The 22267-nt window shown below is 43.0% G+C and overlaps 3 protein-coding genes across 5 annotated transcripts in view; 1 reads left to right on the top strand and 2 right to left on the bottom strand.

Annotated features, from left to right (window-relative positions):
- Positions 1 to 84, top strand: part of lyl1 (LYL1 basic helix-loop-helix family member) — a 3915-nt gene extending 3831 nt beyond the window's left edge. Inside the window, exon 3 of the mRNA XM_056585355.1 lies at positions 1 to 84. This exon is cut by the window's left edge and continues 2053 nt beyond it. The gene's annotated coding sequence lies outside the window, so the exon portion shown is untranslated.
- Positions 85 to 7001: 6917 nt separating this feature from the next.
- LOC130379124 (uncharacterized) lies at positions 7002 to 13905 on the bottom strand. The gene is made up of 8 exons (XM_056585761.1): positions 13814 to 13905; positions 12281 to 12606; positions 11684 to 11794; positions 11245 to 11367; positions 10457 to 10808; positions 10282 to 10344; positions 9591 to 10180; positions 7002 to 9071 (listed from the first exon to the last, which is right to left on the bottom strand). The coding sequence occupies exons 1-8, from the start codon at positions 13815 to 13817 to the stop codon at positions 7485 to 7487; spliced, it is 3156 nt and encodes a 1051-aa protein (XP_056441736.1). The 5' UTR covers positions 13818 to 13905; the 3' UTR covers positions 7002 to 7484.
- LOC130379128 (HMG box-containing protein 4-like) lies at positions 12613 to 22243 on the bottom strand. 3 transcript variants are annotated; one of them, XM_056585765.1, is made up of 10 exons: positions 21810 to 22110; positions 18280 to 18347; positions 17920 to 18002; positions 17389 to 17488; positions 17219 to 17258; positions 16716 to 16810; positions 16429 to 16485; positions 15623 to 15913; positions 14782 to 14904; positions 12613 to 14569 (listed from the first exon to the last, which is right to left on the bottom strand). In XM_056585765.1, the coding sequence occupies exons 4-10, from the start codon at positions 17443 to 17445 to the stop codon at positions 14525 to 14527; spliced, it is 708 nt and encodes a 235-aa protein (XP_056441740.1). In that variant the 5' UTR covers positions 17446 to 17488; positions 17920 to 18002; positions 18280 to 18347; positions 21810 to 22110; the 3' UTR covers positions 12613 to 14524. The 3 variants fall into 3 exon arrangements, with proteins under 3 accessions (XP_056441740.1, XP_056441741.1, XP_056441742.1); XM_056585766.1 differs by lacking the exon at positions 17920 to 18002 and having other exon boundaries at positions 21810 to 22243; XM_056585767.1 differs by lacking the exons at positions 18280 to 18347; positions 21810 to 22110 and having other exon boundaries at positions 17831 to 17921.
- Between the last annotated feature and the right edge of the window lie 24 nt (positions 22244 to 22267).

Here is a 22267-nt window from a genome sequence, read left to right as displayed (position 1 = left end):
TGTCAGAGAGTTGGGTGTGGTCAGGGGTTTGGTGTTGGAGCAACTTTACTTATTTTTTTAGGCCACAGCTAATAATAAAAATGATAATGATAATAATAATAATAATAATAATAATAATAATAATAATAATAATATAATAAACAATAAATAAGGTGCTTTATTATGTCTGACTTTGTCATAAATTGCATATAAATATAAAAGTCAGTGGAGGTGAAGCAAAGCTTCACCAAAAAACGGAACGAAAGAAGGAAACAAAAGCATATGCAAACAACAAGATAAATGCCATGTTTATTTGAGGTTTAGTTTATTTCCAAAAAGAATGATTTCCTTTGTTAAGCAAAAATGCCTTTGTTTCAAAACATGCAAGGTATACATCGATGTGTAGCATGTAGAACAGCGACACCAAGCAATTTGGGTGCCATTAACACCCCAATGAATGTGGGGATGGCCTGGAATGGAGGCAGATGGGTAATGGGTCTCCGGAAATGACCTTAGAATCCCACACTAAGGCCTAAATAACAGAACCATCTATAATTAAAAAATCTAAAATTGAATGTATTCAATTAAACCACTTATTATCTCCTTCAGTCATTCTTGACTAAAGGCATGACATACAATCATTTGAATAATTTACTACAGATTGCTCAGGGTCGAGTGTGCCAAACAAAGCGGGCCTGTATCAAGAAAAGGTCACAGTACAAGCTAACGTAGAGTGGTAATCAATAGATTACAGTTCGCCTACCAGCCCCGCCTGGGAGTTGAGGACGGCATCATCTACCTGCTGAACAGAGTCTACACTCATCTGGACAAGCCGGCAAGCACTGTGAGAGTCATGTTCTTTGACTTCTCCAGTGCCTTCAACACCATCCGTCCGGCTCTACTGGGTGAGAAGATGACTGCGATGGAGTTGGAGGCCCCCATCGTCCCCTGGATTGTTGATTACCTGACGGGCAGACCACAGTACGTACGCCTACAGAACTGTGTGTCTGACAAGGTGGTCAGCAACACTGGGGCCCCACAGGGGACTGTCCTCTCTCCCTTCCTCTTCACCCTTTTCACCTCAGACTTTAACTATTGCACTGAGTCCTGCCACCTTCAGAAGTTTTCTGATGACTCAGCAATAGTTGGCTGCATTGAAAAGGGGGATGACCGTGAATACAGGACTGTTGTGGACAACTTTGTCACTTGGAGTGAGCTGACTCACCTGCAACTCAACGTGACAAAGACGAAGGAGCTCATTGTGGATCTGAGGAGGGAGAAAACAGCAGCTGTGACCCCTGTTTCCATACATGGGGTCCCAGTGGACACTGTTGAGGAATACAAGTACCTGGGGGTGTACTTTAATAACAAGTTGGACTGGACTCGAAACGCCGAGGCTGTCTACAAAAAAGGCCAAAGCCGACTCTTTTGCCTCAGGAGGCTGAGGTCCTTTAACATCTGCCGGACGATGCTGAGGATGTTTTATGAGTCTGTTGTAGCCAGTGCAATCTTCTTCGCTGTCACATGCTGGGGCAGTGGGATGAGGGTTGCAGACACCAACAGACTTGAAAGACTGATTAGGAGGGCCGGTGATGTTGTGGGGGAGGAACTGGACACCCTGACGACCGTGGCAGAGAGGAGGATGCTGTCCAGGCTTCAGTCCATCTTGGACAATGTCTCACACCCTCTCTACGACACACTGGCCCTGCAGAGGAGCACCTTCAGCAGGAGATTCCTCTCACCCAGATGCACCACAGAGCGCCACAGGAAATCTTTCCTGCCTGTGGCCATTAAACTTTACAACGCCTCCCTTAGAATGTCAGACACCGTCCCTCTCTGTAATCTCTGACCTCAAACAAGGACTATAATTCTTGCACCTTTTGCACAATACTGTACTGTAATTCTTTTTGTACAGTGCTGTCTTTTGTGTATGTATGTGTATGTGTATATATATATATATATATATTAATATATATATATATATATATATATATGTATGTATGTGTGTATAGTATATATATATGGTGTTGTATATATATTTATTGTCCTTAAATTTGTTATTTGTATATTTTGTTTTTCTTCGGTTGTATCTTTTATCTTTTGTGTATGTGTATTTATGTTGTATGTGTGTGTATGTATATGTGTGTATATATATATATATATATATATATATGTATGTATGTGTATGTATATGTGTATGTATGTATATGTATGTGTATATATATATGTATGTATATTATATATATATTATATATATATATATATATATATATATAATATATATGTATATGTGTGTGTATGTATATATATGGATATGGATATGGATATATATGTTATATTTTATATTATATTTTATTGTTAATATTTATTTATTTATTTGTGTATGTATATCTGGAGTTCGTGACAAAAATAATTTCCCTCTGGGATTATTAAAGTATTTATCTATCTATCTATCTATCTATCTATCTATCTATCTATCTATCTATCTATCTATCTATCTATCTATCTATCTATCTATCTATCTATCTATCTATCTATCTATCTATCTATCTATCTATCTATCTATCTATCTATCTATCTATCTATCTAATTATTAATTAATTAACAGGGGCAATTGTTCAATGGAAAGTATAGTATACTATGCATGCAAATCAATTATTAAATAGCTTTTACTGTTATTCAGGGCTGATAAGTGCATTGACATTTTAAAATGCAAGGCAACTACTATTGGTTAGTTGAAAATAATAATCATCATTGAGATTAAACATCTCTTCCAGTGTCCTGGCCAAGACAGGCAGCCGTAGCCTACAGTCACACGTAGCATACGCAGAAAACATAAGAAGAATAAAACAACTATAACAGTCCACAGGGGGGAGAGGGGTATATCAATATCGCAAGACATTTCGGGAGGCTCAAGGAGGGGTTTAATATTAAGGTTCAGCAACAAAGTGTAAAGACATTTCGGGAGGCTAAAGGAGGTCTTGTGGTGGACTCTATAGACATAATTCACCATAGTCTACTGTGTTATTGACATGTTTCGTTGTGTTATAGGGACACTGTCTCTTTAAGATCACCTCACTTATGTGTTGATATGCCGGTCTGCGCGATGTTTGAATTTAACAGTTTTTATATGACAAAATGAATGACCTGCCGTTGCTTGTTGAGGTGAGAAATTGTCTGTTCCCTTATTTTATCGCAATTTATATAGTCCATAGACAGAATGTTTTACCTGGGGGAGTTTGTCGACGGCAGAGCCGTTATGTTTAAAAACATAATTTCTTACCTGGGCGAGTGCGTGTCTGTTCTTACCTAAGCGTGTGCTGATGGCGGAGCCATTAAACGTCTTATCTGTGCGTGTGCGTGTGTGTGTGTGTGTGTGTGTGTGTGTGTGTGTGTGTGTGTGTGTGTGTGTGTGTGTGTGTGTGCGTGTGTGTGTGCGTGTGTGTGTGCGTGCGTGTGTGTGCGCTTTCGTGTATGTGTCGCTGCCTTTGTGTTGACGTGCGGTGTGTGCGCGTGCTTGTGAATGTGTATGTGTGTGCGTTTCCGTGTATGTTCGTACGTATGTTCGTGCTTGCGTGTGTGATCTTACCCAAGGCCGTTGCTACAATTCCTGGGCCCCTAGACAAGATTTACTGATGGGCCCCCCTGCGCTGAATTGTTGACGGGGGGGGGGGGCGCTATGGTAGTACTATGGGCTGGTAGTAAAATATTTTTTTTTTTTTTTTTTTTTTTTTTTTGTGGGCCCCCCTGGGCTGTGGGCCCCTAGAATCGTCATCACCTTTCACCCCTTATCGACGGCCCTTACCTGCACGTGTGCCGATGGCGGAGCCGATAAACGTCTTACCTGCTGTGAGCGTGTGTGTGTGTGCGCGTGTATGTGTGCGCGCGCGTGTATGTGTCGCTGCCTTTGTGTTGACGTGCGGTGTGTGCGCGTGCTTTAGTGTGTGTGTGCACATGTGTGTGCGTTTCCGTGTATGTTCGTGCGCATGTGCGTGCTTGCGACGTATATATGCATTCGTGCTTGCCACATGCGCACTTGAGTAACTAGAGTAACTGGTGCGACAGGCCTGCTATTATAGTAGAAAGATAATACAGCAGCATATTAATCATGTGACGATCTGATATCCTTTAGTGTGGGGGGAAGCCTGAGGACAGTCTAGTACGCATGCAATATATTGTCACGTGGGAAAGCAGGGGCCCAGGAGTTTAAGGTGCTCTGGATTGGCCATACTTTTTTTTTTCAAAAGAAAACGTGATCCCATTTGGCCCATAACAAGAATCAGTAAAAAAGTAAGCTGCTGTTAGGGTAGATGTGTGGGCCATGTCATGTGGCCATGTTCATAAAGTCAATTTTGTTGTTAAACAATATGTCACGGCTACTGGACAGCATAGCATCAACATTTCAGAAAGCAAATGATAGCGGAGTGAGAAAAAAAATGTTTTTTGTATGGCTTTGTTTTATTCAAGTATTGCACAGAGGTTCAATTTGTTTTCTCTGGAAGGATGTTGTGATTTTTCCTCAGTAAAACAAGGGAGTTGTGTACTGTTGCTGGTGTTCGAGGCGTACCTCTTGGGTTATACCTCTAAAAGCTGTTACCAGCTTGCTGATGCACTGTGAATGCCTTTTTAGCTGACTCTGTTTGTTGGTCGGTGGACGGTTTGTTGGTCCACAGAAATATGTGGTCGTGGCAGCTATGGCCAATTCGTGAGTGTTTCTGTAGCAGCGTGTGATAAGGGGACCTCACACAAATATTAACCTAGGGGCAAATGACCTCCACCACTGCGTATCCATGACTAATATTAATAATAATAATACCCATGTAGATAACTACAGTATGAATTCTCTCTTAATTCCTCCCAAATGTCCGGATTATTTTTCAGGTCTTACTTTACCCTGTGATAATATAATGAGGTACCCAGAAGTAATAACTGCCCTATAATTCTCTCCAAATGCCTCCCATTGCTCAGTAGTCCTGTAATAATATAATAATAGATAAACAGTATAAACAAATCCCTGAGTATTCATTATTTGTAAGATAACGTTGTTACCACTTTATTCCATAACTTCACATTATGGAATAAAGTTATGACGCAGTACGCAGTAGGCTGTGATCTAAAGCGTTACCAGTAACAGAACTGAACACAGAGGGTTCCACTCCAGTACCACTGGACTGGGACTGGGCTGTTGCCAAGCAACACATAAACATTTTCCTGCACTCCAGCTTGCTTCTTTGTCTCATCGTTACCGCAGACCAGCTGTATCCTGTACAGTTATCTGTATGTGTTTATTTATTGGGCAACGTGTGAAATAAGAGTGTGTTAACAGTCGATTTGGTGGCATTTGTATTTAACTCAATAATTAACAGCTCACTTACCTACTATTTAAAGGCAAGGCAAGGACAGACAAATGAATTTATGAAATAATAAAATAAAATAGATATGGGAAAGAAAAGAAAGGAAAGGCAAAGTGAAAAAATGCAATGTAGAAAGTGCAATGTAATTAAGATTTAGCCGAAAGCTAAAGCTAAAAAGTGTTTAGCGGGGTGATACATGGCAAAAGGTCAATGCTGTTATATTCTACATCAGCACTCGGGGAAACAGAAGAAGATATTGTGAGTAGTAACCAGATCCTTATCTGGTACTCTAGCCATTGAGTTCCCTTGTTTCAGGATAGAGTACATCTAATTCCATAGCAAATGTTTTTTACAAAAGCCGTTTTGGCGAGAAACAGCAACGAGGGGCAAAGTACAAAAATCTGTGCATATTCAGGTGGGCCTAGTTTTGTTCTCCACACACACCCATCGGAATAGGGCGGGATAGTATCTTCTCATGATATATCAATTGACTAAACTAAACTTTGATTTTGAACACTTGATGAATGACATGCAGTTATTAATAAAGGAAATTATGTAATCATAGCATTACATTCAGTCATTTAGCACACCATTTAATTAGGCCATGTAATAACATAACAACATGTAGAAACATCTGATTACAGCAATTATTGTGGATTCATCCACTGATTCATTGATTTTTTCATTGATAGTTTCATGTTTGAACCTGATTGCACCTTTAAACTTATTAAGCTTAACTTAACGCAAACAAAACACACACACACACACACACACACACACACACACACACACACACACACACACACACACACACACACACACACACACACACACACACACACGCGGCCTTAACTCTGTGTTACTATGCTCAGGCAGGTGTTATCATTATCATACTCTGTCCTTCTTGTCACACAGCCATCCCATTGAAAGCATTTCGGTAGAACGGGATTTGAACCTACTTGCTACTTCTAACCTACACTGTCTACTGTTCTTTCCCTACAAATCACTGAATATGCTTTGCTAATAGGTTGACTTATTCATTATAATATGATTATTTTTTACTTGCATCATTTTATTTTTTTATATAATAGATATATGCATGGTGACTTACTGTATATACATTACATTTCTCTGTTTCAGTATTGTGTGTGTGTGTGCGTGTGTGCATGTGTGCGTATGTGTGAGAGACAGCAGAGGTCTAGGATGTATGGATGATGGTGTGTGTCAGCAGGCCAGGAAACAACCACAGTTGGTTGTGTGCGTGTGTTTGTGTGTGTGCGTTAACCGCTTGGCATGAGGGACAGGAGACAAAAGGAAAGCCAGACCACAGCTCTCTCTAAAGCCCCTGTAGCTGCTTGCACAACTTGGGCTACCCCCCCCCCGCCCCCCTCTCCAAAACCACAGGAACCTCAGAGGTCAAGGGGTTGTTGTCAATTAACAGTTTCAGTTGGTGCAAAACAGATGCAAGGCTTTTCACTGCATTCAGATTTACAGAATCTATGCATGTAAAGATAAACATTAAATTCCCCCATGAACCCGTGTGTTTAGCGTTTTCATGGATTACCGGTCAGGTTTTGTGTGTGTGTGTGTGTGTGTGGTGTGTGTGTGTGTGTGTGTGTCTGGAGTATGGGAGATAGTACTGAGTAATTCCATGAAGTGGCTGAAAGCTTTGTATTTACATTCCTTCATAGTACATATTTCTCAATTGTTGTATCGGTAATATTGTAAAGTGCTATAATGTGAATTTTCTTCCGAAGTACACGTCCTACTATTGAATTAAACAATGAAAGAACTGGTCAATCATCCCAATCATTTTTGCATTCTTTATTCAAGCAGTAAGGTCAATTTAAATATTTCGATATTGGATCCATATTGATCCACAAAAGATAATGCACAATATAATATGTTGTGCATTATAATACAATTATTGCTGTCCATTATTACCACATTGAGATGAATTTCCGTTCCAAAGCAATGAATATCTGATCGGTTTACAGGGAAAGATAAACAATTGTATGGTATACTACAAATTTACATTCATCAGCATTTATTGCATAAAACAATGCTGTGCACAATATATACATCTATATATCTATAGATCTATATATATAAAACAAACACATGAATGCTCTCGTTTGAACATTCTTGGTGTCACTGTGCTTTAAAACGCTGTTGGCCACTTTGTAGTAGTGACTGCTCTCCTTCCATCATGATATTTCCCATACCTCCACTTTGCATTTGATGAACTGAATTTCCGTTTTTGCTAAATTTTCTCCGGCCAACTTCAGTTATCGCAGATCCAGTAGCGGCCCCTATAGCGCCCCCTAGCACACCTCCCAAAACAACCCCGAGCAGCAGACCCAGTAACGCCCCCCCTGCGACTACCATGGGCACCTTCTTAGCCTCGGTCAGCATTTTCTCCCAGACGGGGCTCTCGGACACCATTTTGGCCCCGGCTTTGGCCCCGGCTTTGGCCCCGGATCCCATCTTGCCCCATACCGGGCTCCGTGCCACCTTCTTCACCCCTTCTCCGAGACCAGCACCAACACGTACAGAACCGTCTGCCATCATCTTGGCTCCGCTTTTGGCCCCAGACCCAACCTGTCCCCAGACGGGACTCTGCGCCAAACTCTTGGCCCCGGACCCGACCCATATGGAACCGTTGGACATTAATTTGGCCCCAGATTTTGCTCCGGATCCAACTTTTCCCCACATGGCACTGTCGGCGACCAGTTTGGCTCGAGATCTGAGTGCTGAGGAACTGCCCGACATCAACCCGGGGACCTTGGTCGCCCCGATCTTCTCCCACACAGCGCTATCGGCCATGGGCTGGGTGACCCCACCGGCTCCGGACCTTACCCTCTCCCACACCGAGCTATCGGCAACCATTCTCTGGACATCCTTGGCTCCAGTTCCCATCTTCCCCCACACCGGACTCTGGGCCACCTTCTTCACCCCGTCGCCCACCATCACGGAGCTGTCCGAGAGCATCTTGGGGAGCCAAATGGCCGTGGACTCCACCATCTCCTTCATGGAGCTCATGAGGGAGGGGCTGAGGGTGGAGGCGGTGATGGGCGGCAGGCTCTCCAGCCGCATGGCGCCCACCGTCCTCTCCGCCTCGTCCCTCGCCTCTGCGATGTCCTCCTGGTCCTCGTCGGCCTCGGGCAGCGTCTGCATGGAGGGCCGTCCGGCCCAGGGCTCCCCCTGCTGCCCCCGACCGCCCCTCCTCTCGTGGGCGATCTCCCTCTGTCTCTGCCTCACCCGCTCCTCCGCCTCCTGGAAGGCCGGGCAGGAGTAGCACCCGCCCCCCGCCTCGAGCACCGTCTGCTCCACCCTCTCCAGGAGCTGGCTCACGCTGCGCTCCCCGGCACCCCCGGGCCCCCTCTCCAGCACGTGGAAGCGGTCTCCGCACCTCTCCACCAGCTTCACCAGGTCCGCCCGCTCGGCGCCGATGTAAGCCTCCACGTCGCTGCCCCCGCCCATCTTGCCGTTGGCCCGCAGCTGGTCAGCCTGGGTGAAGAGGAGCAGGGTGTGCATGCGGACCGCCTCCTCCCCGAACACGGCCTCCAGGACCCCGAGGGTCTGCAGCTCCGAGCGGGCCGGCCGGTCCAGGGGCACACACAGCAGGAAGGCGTGGGGCCCCGGGGAGGACAGGGCCACGCAGGAGGAGATCTGGGCGCGCACCTCGTCCGGGGAACACTCTGCGTGGAACCAGTCCGGGGTGTCAATGACTGCCACCTAGTGGTGGTGAGGAGACGGCGCGACAGAGACACAGAAAAGGGCAGAGGGTTAGAAAAATAAATATTTCGTTTTTAAGAAAAATTGACATTAACTGCTTAATGATCCAAGATTCAGCACAGATGGGAAAAGTATTTGAACTACAAAGTACCACTCCAAATTTAATTTAATTTAGTAGTAACCTACAACAGAAGCAGTATTTTAGAAACACTATCGGGATTCCGGGCCATACAATGAAACAATGAAAGCCTATGGTTATTGCCCAATCTATTCACTCACTGCCTGCCTGCCAATGTCCCCTTTTCCAAAGAGAGTTGAGTGTCATCTCTGTCAATCCCAATAGAGACTGAATTTAGGAACATCTGAGAAGAGACTAAAGTGAGGAATACCTCCTCTGATTGGAGACTGAAGTGAGGATCATCTCTGAGTGGAGACTGAAGTGAGGATCATCACCTCTGAGTGGAGATTGAAGTGAGGATCATCACCTCTGAGTGGAGACTGAAGTGAGGTAAAACTGACCTTCCTGCCCTCGACCAGCGCCCTCCTCTTCTCACATTGCTGCGTGACAGCCACCAGGCTGTTGGGCCGCGTCTCAAACCCCTCTTTACCCAGAATGCTGTTTCCCGCCGCACTCTTCCCAACGCCAGAGTTGCCAAGCAACACCAGACGCAGCTCCGGAGAGGAAGACATGGGGTAGGACGAGGTCAAAGAAGAGGAAGGCAGTTGTGATTGAGACAGGGAAGAGGGGGGGGGCAGTTGTGATTGAGGCAAGGAAGAGGAGGAGGGTAGTTGTGATTTAGACGAGGAAGAGGAGGAGGGCAGTTGTGATTTAGACGAGGAAGAGGAGGAGGGCAGTTGTGATTTAGACGAGGAAGAGGAGAAGGGTTGTTTTGATGAAGACAAGGAAGAGGAGGAGGGCAGCTGTGATGAAGATGAGGAAGAGGAGGGGAGTTGTGACGAAGATGAGGATGAGGGGGGCAGTCGGGATGGAGATGAGGAAGAGGCTAGTAGTGATGATGAAGAGCCAGAGCTGGGGGACTGTGGAGAGGAGAAGGAGGGAGAGGTCTGGTGGGAGGATCGCTCTCTGATGCTGTTGATCTCCTGGTAAGCTGGGTGACATAAGGAAGGACATCAAGTCAGAATCGCTACCTGGAATGTGCAAACCTGATCTGAACCTGAGTATTAAATACACAGTTCAAGTGACACTCACAAGTTTGGATCGTTTTCTCATTCGGCTTGACCTTGGATATCTGTGGCACTGTGGCGCGCTCTGCTGTTGAAAGACAGTATAGCATGTTTAATTAGGCTTGGGCTTTGTAAAGTCATGCCATTCTTTACAGGTAAGAACATAGGTCTTATATCGTAGAATATAACATGTAATTTACCTGCATTCAGCTGGTCCAGAACAGAGTCGTCGATGACGGAGCTGTACATGCCATCCAGTCCGTTGCCGTGGCGAGGTGGAGATCTCTGCGTCCCCAACGCCTCACTGCTCAATAGACCCTCATGCCTCAGGAACTCAGGTTTCATGGTCATGTCTGTGCCCCGCCGACCGGCCGCTACTGGCGGCTCCTGGTAGTCAGTGGTATCCCTCGCCGCCGCCTTCTTCTCCTCCAACAGTCGGAAGCTCTCCCTCGTATTGGCCGGCTGTTTCTGGGAAGGGGTTTGGTCCTTCACCCCCCTCTGTGGGCTGGTCTGCACGTAGGCTCCCCCATTCACGGCTACCATGACCTCGACCTGTTGAACGAGGATTAGTTAGTTTATTTATTCAGTCAAATATGATGACCCCCATCGCGGGAACTGGAATACACGTCTTATAGTTCCGTGTAGAGACAAAGGCTTAACTTGTTCATCAACATCCGTCGGGATGGCATCATCACATTATTTTTCCCTATTTGTCCGATACGTATGATCAGGAATTCATAGAATGTAGTTGGATGTTTAATTTATATAATTTTTGTTTCATTGTTATGTAACTCACTTGTATTCCTCAATTGGAATTGATTAGCCTGACATCAATATCGTGACCTAACTAGACTACTAGTCTAGACTACACTGTGACAAGAACATATAAAAAGTCCTTTCTCAAAAGGTGAGCAGAAACAGAAACTGTCGCGTTAACGTGTTCCTTGTTCCTCATTCCCCCGCCTTTGTCATGGTTTCTCAAGCTCACCTTGTCCAACAGGGTGCGGACCTGTTGCCTGTCATGTCGCTGGCGGTTGTTGATGATGTGGTAACGCCCGCCACAGCGGCCAATCACCTCCCTCAGACCCGGGTCCTCTCCCTGCAGGTATATCTGCATGGAAACAAGGCCGTTTCAGTCAGTTTCCTTTGTCGGGGAAAAACACCCACATTTGTATCCTCTAGCTATAGTTTATTTGTTAATTAATGGTGGAAGATTAAAAGATGCCGTGGACAATATTTAGGAGAAATCATTCAAATGTAATTTATTTGGAAATGCCATATCAGTCAGTCAGCTTTGCGTCAGCTGAATGATGAATTTATCAAAAGTGTCCCAAGACCTTTAAGGATGTGTGCACTGCATTTCTAATTGGTGTATGGTAATTGAATATGGGTCCATGATCAAAATAGATTGAATAAAAGCTGTTCACCTCCTCCGTCTGTCCTGCCAGGTAGTCTCCACAGGTGAGAAGGACCAGGGTGTGTTTCAGGACCTCCGGACCGAACACCTCTTTCATTTCCACAGGGACACGCCCCTCCACCTGGGAACACGAATCAGAGGATAGGAGACTCAGAATAACAAGAGTACGAATACAGCCTGTAATCAATGGAGCCAAACGCCGAGCTTGTATTTGGCGGGAAGGTTATTATACATCTTATTATTTATATATTCTTTTCAAATTATAACACTGCGGAAATATTACGATTTTTGGTCACACAATCTCCAAACTAAAATCATCAAGTAGAAAAGATTTTTTTTATTATTAGCCTAACCTTCGCACATCTGGTTACATATTTGTACATTATTTATTTTTTAACATTTTATATTTGAACATTTTGTGTATTTCTTAAGGGGAAATTTCAAAGTTCTCAATTACAATTAAGTGGTTTATTTGGAAGGAATTGCTGAATAAATGCATCTTATTTTCAATGATAATCGGGATTTAAATTTTGACCCAAATCCTCGTGATTATGATTTTTTCCATAATCGAGCTGCCCTAACAGGTGGAGCCGGCCGCACCACCCACCTCTGTGAACTGGCAGACGGGGATGAGCAGCAGGAAGGCATGGGGCCCCGGCGCGGCCAGCTGCAGCGCACGCTGGCTCTCCTTCCTCACGCTCTCCTCCACCTGCTGGCCGTTCCAGTACCAGCGGGGAGCCTCCACCACCGTCACCTTGCGGCCCTCGGACATGCCCTGCCGCCGGTGGCAGACCCTGGATGAAGAGCCGACGGAGGAGGGGGAAGCGGCGGCCACCTGGCCCAGAATGGTGTCCGCCGAGGCAGTCTTTCCGCAGCCGAGGGTCCCGAGAAGAACCAGCGTCAGTTCTGAGGTGGAGGGGTAGCCCGATGTGGCTGGAGGTGGGGGGAAGTGGATTGTTTAAATGAGACCTGGTAGCGTAGTGAAAGTGAGAGCTTTGTGTGAGTGCAAAGCAGCAGATCAGCTTCTTAGTCAGACTGTGTGTTCAAGGCCTGTCTCCTCCCTGCTAGGTGCATCCTATTGCAATGATGTAGTAATGGTTATTTAGAGATGGTTCATCATTTACAAATTAAGATTGGTACGTTACATGCCTCTCAAAATGAAGCACTTTAATTTTATAACGCAAGTGTTTTACCTTTAAACGTTATAATAGATCATGAGGAGAAGAGTAAAAAAAATGAGTTTGCTACTAGGACTTGTTGCAGACTCTATTTACATCATTCAAATATTTAATATGCAATATTTGTTTGCTCAGAAATTTAACTTGGGCCTCAGGCTTGTTTGACACACGCACTTCTTCTGCTCTTCTTACTTAATTAAGATTGGACAGAGATTATCTATAAATTGGATCCAGCTAAATAAAGGCCCTTTCTTTAAATTATCTTTCTTCAAGTAATCTAGCCCGGGTATGTGTTCAGTACTGTGATGAACATATCGTACACATTCATGGACCGATAGAATGTCATCTTAGGCTACAAACTTTGGTTTCTGCTTGAGTCACAAAGAACAAAAAAGGTATTCATTGATTAGACAATAACGTCACACTGAATCCGTCATCAAATAAACAGGCTTTTCACCGTTTTTTCTCCACTGTATTGTCTGGGTGAATTTGTTTGCGCGTATGCCACACCTTGCCAATCCTGTCCGGCTGCATTCTTTACTTTGACCAGGACGTTTAGTTTGATAAGCATTGCTATGCCAGCAGGAATGATACGCCAATAAGAGAACACAGAGAAAAGAACAAGCCCAAACAGACCTGCAGCTTCGCAGAATATTGAATACAAACATAACAGGGCAGAGAACACATGTTTCTGCTACAACGTAAAACTGGGTTAAACCAATAAATACAATAGTAAACCGCACAGCCTGAGAAAAATGAAATTAAATGAGAACACATCAGAATATATCCTCCATGTTTTCATGCGTGTCCTACTACATAGGTCGAAATGACAACACTGTGAACACTGTGATAAAACATATTCTTAGTAAGTTATAGTATAAAACATAGATCACAACTGAAAAAACAGTTTACAGACTGTGTCAACTAGGATAAAACATACTAACATATGAAAAGACACGTACCCATGGTTGTAGGGGTCTCTCTCGGTTGATCCTTTGTCTTCTTGTATGTTGAGAGCAGTTGAGCTTTAATGCAGTATGGTTATCTCTTTCATTCCCAAAACTCTTTACTAGACCCGTCTCTTGAGATATACCCGACTCTCTAACCAACTTGACACCTATGTGAATTGTTTTTCCTGGTGTAACCTTGCAGACTCAGGCTTAAACCTGTTAAGCCACTCCCATTTAGTTTAATCACTTTTCAACACACCCACAGAATGATGCGATTTTATTTTTCACTTTAGTCATCAGGCTGTAAAACATTCCTTAAAAGGGTGGAGAACCTGTTGGCCGTGAGATGTGTGTCCCATCCACACCTGTGGGGATGGGGTGGGGTTGAACAACTCTTACCTAATGGCAGGTCGGTCATTTGAACACAACTATTTCAAATGATACCTGCTGTTCGACCAGGGAACAGATCCTGCTCTGGGTCCAGATCAGAACTATAGGTTGGTTGCGCAGAACCACAAGAAGACACACACACACACACACACACACACACACACACACACACACACACACACACACACACACACACACACACACACACACACACACACACACACACACACACACACACACACACACACACACGTTTTCTTTTTTAGCAGTTACATGTGGGACATGTGACAGTGAAGTGAAGTGATAGTCTTAGCCCGTTAGCCTGCCTGTCCCTCAAAGGCCCGGCATCATATAGGCTATGTTTTCCATAGCATCAACCTTGATAGAAGGGAAAGAACACCATTAAGACTCTTATTCTGAACCAACATGACAGTGTGTGTGAATGTGTACATGCTTGTGAGTATGTGTGCGTACGAAAGTAAATCAGTACATACATACAGTATGGGTCGATGTGGGTTGAGTGTGCACAGACATGTTTGTTGACGTGGGGCATACATATGCACGTGTCTATTCCCTGTTGGGGTCCCTACCAGCGTGTGTTGCGGGACGCCACTGAACTCGGGCATGAGGGCGGTGAGGGAGACTAGGGGCACCAGGGCACACAGCATGGAGTCCATGAGCAGAGACATGCTGCTGCTGGCACACACCGCCTTCTGCAGGAAACATCAAGCCGGGCCAGTAAACGGTGCACACTGACATTATTTACAACACTGGTACACTGGTCTCGCCTCACAGGATACACACGTGTGATTAGTCAATATTTATTTACCAATATTGCAGATATCAAAAATGTAATGGTGCACTGTTAAAAGCATGGGGCGATCAAAATGCTGCACTAAATTGGGGCTCAATTAATTAGTAAGCCCTTGATATTATTATTTTTTTAAACATTAGTTTACTAGACTAGCTAGAGTCCATCCCCTTCCTATCTCGTCCCCACGTTTGTCTGGGATTGTACATTTGGTCTATATGAGTGTGTTGTTGTTTGGAAGTTAATCAAATAGTTTCTGTTTTTATATCTGACGATTGCTAAATCATCAGATGAAGATTGAAGGGCGGTGTATGCATGTCGAATGTAAATGGGCTCATGTTATTGTCATAATTTGTTCAATTGTATTCGCATTCATAATGTCCAAATATATATATATGCGCACACATACACTCATATACACACACATACATATATACACACACACAAATGCATACATACATTACATACATATAATTCAAAATTCATACATACATATAATTCAAATATAAGGATCAAATTGACCATTAGATCCACTAATATAGTAAATGAGTTAGATAGTAGTTAGTAGTAGAAATGAATACATTAGAATATTGTTGTTTTTTTTCACCCATAAAACTCACATCGGTCTCCTGAAGCTCATGGCCAATCAAGGCCAGAGAGTCCCCCATAAGGTGTAGATGAGCAGCAGCGGTGACCACTACCAGATCAGCACCACTGACGTCCCCACACTCAGAGGAGTGGCTGACACTGGCCTGGTCCGTCTCTGGACCGGAGAAAGAGGTCACGCCCTCTGTGTAGTTCATGGGGCTCTTGGTGGTAACAAAGTCATGGTTGCTAGTGAAGGTGGAATCAAATGAATTGTGTTTTTCATTGAGATAGACCCAGTAATCAGATAAGGGACTACAGGGTTCCTGCATGGAAAAACAGAGAGAACACAAAACAGTAAAATGGAAACTGAATTCCAAACAAGCCCAAACAATGAACAAACATTATAATCTACTGTTAAATCTATAATTTTGCCTGAAGATAATTTGACATTACATCTAACTAAGCACTATTCTACAGATGAGATTTGAGTACAACTTGGTTGTTACTTTATATATACTTCACACGTACATACTATACATAGGAATGAGCAGGAAATACTAATAAAATGAAACAAATGACATATATTCATGCAAGCTCAATATATTGCATAACATGCACGGTGTATTACTTTTACCATGTGAGGCTGCTGGATTCACGAGATCATGATCAAGTGAGAATCCATCTTGCCAGGCATCAAGGTATGTATTTGTGGTCGAACCAGGGGTTCGGACCAAACCACAAATGAGGACCTACATGAACTATGATAGATTGTGATCTGTTCTTTCTGTGAAACAAACCATGTGGTGCATAAGGTCAGCATTCCTTCATCAACAGTTACCTCCAGTGTGCCCTCTGCTGGAGAACCGGTATCCAATAGGTTCTCTTCAGTGCCATACTAGAGTAAATATTCAAAATACAGAAGCAGATATGTGTTTTCACGTAATTTCACAATTCATAGAAGACTAAATATGCGTTACAATTATACTGAATAGATAGTTTTACAGTCATTAATAAACGCATATATAACATGTAAGCTAATTTAGCCTCATCTGCTAGCCTTCCTGCCATTTCCCATGTCGTTGAGGGATACTTCATGCATTGCATTTGTACATTCTGGGGATTCACCTTCTCCTCTCCTCCATCTCTCCATCCGTCCCTCGAGGCCTGGACTCTGCATGCTGAGGGGGGGCTAGGGCTGCACGGCTCCTCTCTGCCGTTAACTGCAACCAGTCATTTATTGAATAGCTCAGAGGTTTAGAGGCTCATCACCAGGAACATTGCTACCATTCCCCTATTCTGTTTGCTCAGTCTTAAAAAATAATACATATTAATAAGTATAATACATACTGCTTCATATGCGTCATACAAATACATGCAAGCACGTGACCAAATATGTGTCCCTAATGGCATACTGTATCGCTCTTTTCACCTGTGGTTATGACAGTACAGACAAACTACCTTATGCGCATCCTTTCAAAACCCCTGTATATTCTTTGTACTTCGCTTGACTTAGAGATTTGCCTCTATCAAATCTTCCCATGGCCATGAAACACTTAGTATAAATCAGACCAGACTGAAACTTTTGCAACACTTGTTTTCCACATAAGATGAAGAAAGTGTTTGCTTACTGCAGAATTGTCTCATCTTGTTTTGTGGGGCATCTGATTCCTGAAAAGGTTTGATCAAGCTATTTATATATTTATACATTTGGTGACCATTAATTGTAAATTAAGGTGCAGTAAGAGAACAAGTAGACATAATTGTGATCTAGAATCAGCTCTTAGAGTCAGACATGCACCTTGTGCGTCACCGTGGTGCTCAGCTCTTGGTCACTGGAGTCTTCCACGTCGTCCATATCCAACAGAAAGCCTCAGTAGGATAGTTTCTTCTCTCTTTGGCTGTGGGCAATCACAAGGCCTGATTCACTGTCCATGTGTTCATCCACCATTAAACAGCATGAATAATAGTAAAAATAGCCGCAAGTTACATTTGTGAAGTTCAAACCACCATTTGGATAGAATGACGGTGACATGGACTTTTAGCATCTTCAACACCTCTATCAATATAATGTAGCCAACATAGTGCTTGCATGGTTTAAATGTCATGATGCAACTTGGTTAGAACTTTATGGCGATGTTAGGTAGGTTTAACTTCATCATGATTTTTGACGCCTGGATAAACTTTGCAAGTATATCAAATAGGGTTGGAGTTATGACTGAAGTTTAAATAGTAGTTGTAACCTTGCTGCTTCCAATATGAAAACAATCTCATGACGATCAGTCTAACCCCGTCTTATGTGCAGAGGGTGTTGCGTTAATCATAACTGTACGTTTAATTAGAGGTGAGCCGTGTTCTGAAGTCTTCAAAGTGCTGGACCCTGGTGGGACTGACTTACAGAGGCCCCTTGATCACCTATAAATGACATAAATAAACTGTAAATGACAGCACATTTGCATTAAGACCTCAACCTCTGCCGGACCCTCTCACAATGAAAACCACGATGCACAATGTGAAATAGTGATGATATAAATGCATTCATACACAACAGTATGTCACATGCCGTACACCACACTGTCTGTGTACCATTTATTTGTACTAATTGAGTATATTGACCAGTTGTTTGTATAAATTGGCATCATAATATATTTTTAATGCACTGCCTCTGAGTGTCACTGTCATGTGTTGTTACCGGAACCAGGAAGTGGTGGCTTCATAGGCAAAAGTTTGCATGGTGTCTCGGTCTTCCCTCGCTTGAATCTATAGAATTTTAAGAAGGAAATCATAATCACCAATTCACACGTCTCACTTCAAATGCCATAAAATCACTAGACATCCAACTGGCCATTACATATATTTTAAAGATGTGAGACATACAGTGAAAAACAGACATGTCATTGGAGGGTCAGCAAATAAAGTACAGCATTTGCAATATTGATTTGAGATAGGCAACAAACTTAAGATACATTTAAAACATTAAGCACAGGTTGAACCATTGGTGCACCAGGCTTGTTGGACTTGTTAAACTAAACTTGTTCATTCAGCACACAAACTCATTTATCATAATTGTGTAACGTTCTACGTTCGAGTGTTGTAATATGAATATTTCACGGCTGCCGAAACTACAAAAAAACATTTGAAAATAAAGACAAAGACAAATGTTACCAAGCTACACTCAGTTTGAATACAGAAAAATAAAATTCCTGCTCAAGAATTCCTGCTCAATTCCTGCTCTCCTCATCAATACCCCCTTTTTGTCACAGAAAGGGATTTAAGGACAATAGAACCTCAATGGACCAAATGGGTGCAAAGGTTTGAGGACTAAAATCACTGGCGTCCACATTACCGGAGACACTAGGTGAAATGCATTATTGCATTAAGCAGGCAAACAATTACACAGAAAACATAATACTTTGTCAGCAGATAGACACATGAGGCCTGAGTCACTGATCTGTCAGCATGACAGATCAGTTCAGCTAAGGTCAGCATATTTCAACAGACTCTCAAAGACTCATCCTTCAACAAGGGACCCATATTACTGCTAAAGGGTTTTAGCAATAGTTAAAGTAGTCTGTTTGATTATCAAACGGTTAAAAACGTCACTCCCTTGTTGTGTTTCACAGAATGGAAAAATAAGGGTCTGTAAACCAGTTGGTGGCTGTTGGCTGCTGTCCGATGGATTTCCATGTTGACACATGTGTATTCTTGTGTATTCTGTGACACATTCTAGTTGGGTGCTGGTGTTTGTTAACATTAGGTAGGTAGGTAACCATTACTGGAGCCAAAGCTCCAGTAATGGTGGTCAATGTGTTAAAGGGTAGAGGGGAGGTTAAGGTAAGTATAGAGAGAGGAGGAAGTTAGGATGTAGTGGATATTAGGTGGAGGTTAAGGTTAGAATAAAGGGGCGGTAAATGTTGGGATAAAGGGAGTGGGGGAGGTTAAGATTATAGGATTCGCACACAAAAACAAACAATATAAATCTAGTAGGCCTATAAACATGACAATAATAGTCCTGTTTGTTCTACTTAGGCCTACTATATTTTACCTAACATCCGAATACATAATTAACCTTTGAGAAATCATCCAACCTTGCTAAGTATTACGCATTGAGGGGGCTTTCAAAATCCCATTTCAAACTGGCTTCAAGTGTGAAGACGTGAAAGCTTAAGGACAAATCCAGTGTAAAATGGATCTGGGATATGTTTAGTATGAGTTGGGATGTTCGTTTGGGAGCAAAAAGGCGCATATGCATTCTTAAGTTTGCTGTTTTTAGTAGTAGCCCGACACTTCTTTGGTAGTAGACTATAATAAGGGTCTTAAAGGCCTACGTTCAGGTTAACCGGAAGTTTTGATTAATGGGTACGTAAAGCACTCAAAATATGTGTATCATTTATAAAATATAACATATTTAATTATCTTTCTATCTGTCTAGCTATCAACGCATGGGTCTAGTTTTAATGTGATGTATTTTGTGCATGTCCGGTCAGACTTGTCTCCCTTGCTCTGTGTGGTCTTGTAGGCTATACTGGGTGAGCCGAATCACCTAAATGAATTCCCGACGTGTAGTTTGGTATTGATAAAGACTTGGACTAGGCTATTTTCTATCTAGGGCCTATAAGTCAACAATTATTCGCCAAAGACGAAGTGAATAGTTGGGAATAGCTCCCGAAACCGAAGGTTTATTTGTTGTTATCAGCTGACATTTTGCGATGAAAACAATATTGAGTTTGAGATGTCAATCATGGGATATTGCCCAAAATCCCGAGATAGCGAACCAATCAAATTGCGCCATCTTAGAAGGTTCACGTGTAGCATATACTAACTATATATAATATCTATGTATTTATCTATGTATCTGCTGAACACTCTCTTACTAGTCCCTACACTCAAGGGTCTCAATGCGGCTTTGGTCCGTGTCTCCCCAAAGTGACGTCATGCAATGCATTCTGGGGGAAATGAGAATCAATAGCAAACCGCTAAAATAGTACCTACTTTTTCGTATAACATTCCGTTTTGTGATACCTGACAACATTAAATACAATAAATAACAGTTTAAATCTTAAATACCAACAAGCAAATTCGTTGGAAAACAAACCCTGCAACACGGCCTATAAAACGAGGCATTGATAACTTTGTAAGTGTACAGATTGTTTATTAAAAATGACATTTTATACACACAATACCATCAGTAGTTCACCCGTCAACGCCATCTTGTTTTTAAGACTCGATAAGTAGATTGACGAACACAGAGATTGTGCCATCCGTCAATGTAACGTAATTCCCACATTCATACCAAGGCCACATATGCCCTTGCCAATTAAAAGAAGCTTCTTTCCCATGCTAAGGAGGGATCCGGAGCCTATCGAGGCGTCCAGCTCATAAAGGAGGCCATTCATCATGTGTCAATTCTAGAGATACGAGCAGTCAAGATGTTCGAGAGACCCAGACGCTCAAGGCCACAAGAACAAGTGTAATTCCCGCACATAGCCACAAACAAAGTTGCAATGTCAACACATAGCTGCAAGAGACAGCATAAAGACACATACGGGTATCGAGGGGGGCGGGAGTTCAGCACCATGTTTAGCAAATCAGAGCACATAAATGAGTCCACGCCTGCCCAGTAGATAAGTCACAACACATAGCCCAGGGGACTAGAACGCTCCAGGTAACGCATCCTTCTGATGCCCTACTAAGTGTATCTCCATGCGTGCTCATACAATTCCCCTCCTTTTGCTTAATAGAGACTAGTCCAAAACATTACCAAATAAAGTTAGTTAAAGCAATCCTGACTCGGTTGACTTTTTTCCAAATGAACACGGCATCAACAACACGCAAAAATCGGTCAAAAACAAGATGGCATCGACGGGTGAACTACTGATGGTATTGTGTGTATAAAATGTCCTTTTTTATAAAGTCTGTACTTACAAAGTTATCAATGCCGTTTTATATTTTAAGACCCTTATTAAAGGCTACTACCAAAGAATTGTCAGGCTACTTCTAGCATCATAAGTGGTTTAAGATAGCAATTTAGTTACCATAACACATATGCCCCCATCATTCCAAGTTAGAAGCGTTATGGAAGAATCGGCTAACAACAGCCAACTGAAGAATGCGTATACATGCGCCTTTTTGCTCCCAAACGAACATGCCAACTCGTTACCATATTAAACATATCCCAGGTCCATTTTACACCGGATTTGTCCTTTAAGTATCTAACCTAACCTTCTTGGAGCATGGTTGAAGTGCAGGTTCCTTGCGAACGTCCAAAGTGAACTTGGCGGATAAGATAGGAAAGGTTCGGTTCAGAGGACGAGTGGTTGAATGTGCTGATCAATGCAAAAGAACGGGCGGGAGTCCTAGATTAACCCGTCTAAAGAGACGTTCCACGTCAGAATCTAATCTCGACCACGCGTAATTAACCTAACATGAATGTGCATATGAACACGTGAAACTGATTACTGTTGTTGAACATTGAAGGCGGTCCATGTTTTTTTGCCCAGTCACGTTTTGCGCCTCTAGAACAGCCTGTTCTTTAATAGGTCATGAAAGCACATCGTCATGTAAACGACTTCCACTAGAAAGTCTAAAAGTTGAACCGTCATGTTTAGAGCTCTCCCTCTGCTCCCTCCCGCTGCTGTTTTTTCCCTAGACATATTGCTCAATCACGGTAAGACCATAGT

The sequence above is a fragment of the Gadus chalcogrammus genome, chromosome 3 (assembly GCF_026213295.1).
Source record: "Gadus chalcogrammus isolate NIFS_2021 chromosome 3, NIFS_Gcha_1.0, whole genome shotgun sequence".
Classification (NCBI taxonomy): Eukaryota; Metazoa; Chordata; class Actinopteri; order Gadiformes; family Gadidae; genus Gadus; species Gadus chalcogrammus.
The sequence above is the reverse complement of the archived record's forward strand: the minus strand, read 5'-3'. Positions and strand labels throughout refer to the sequence as shown.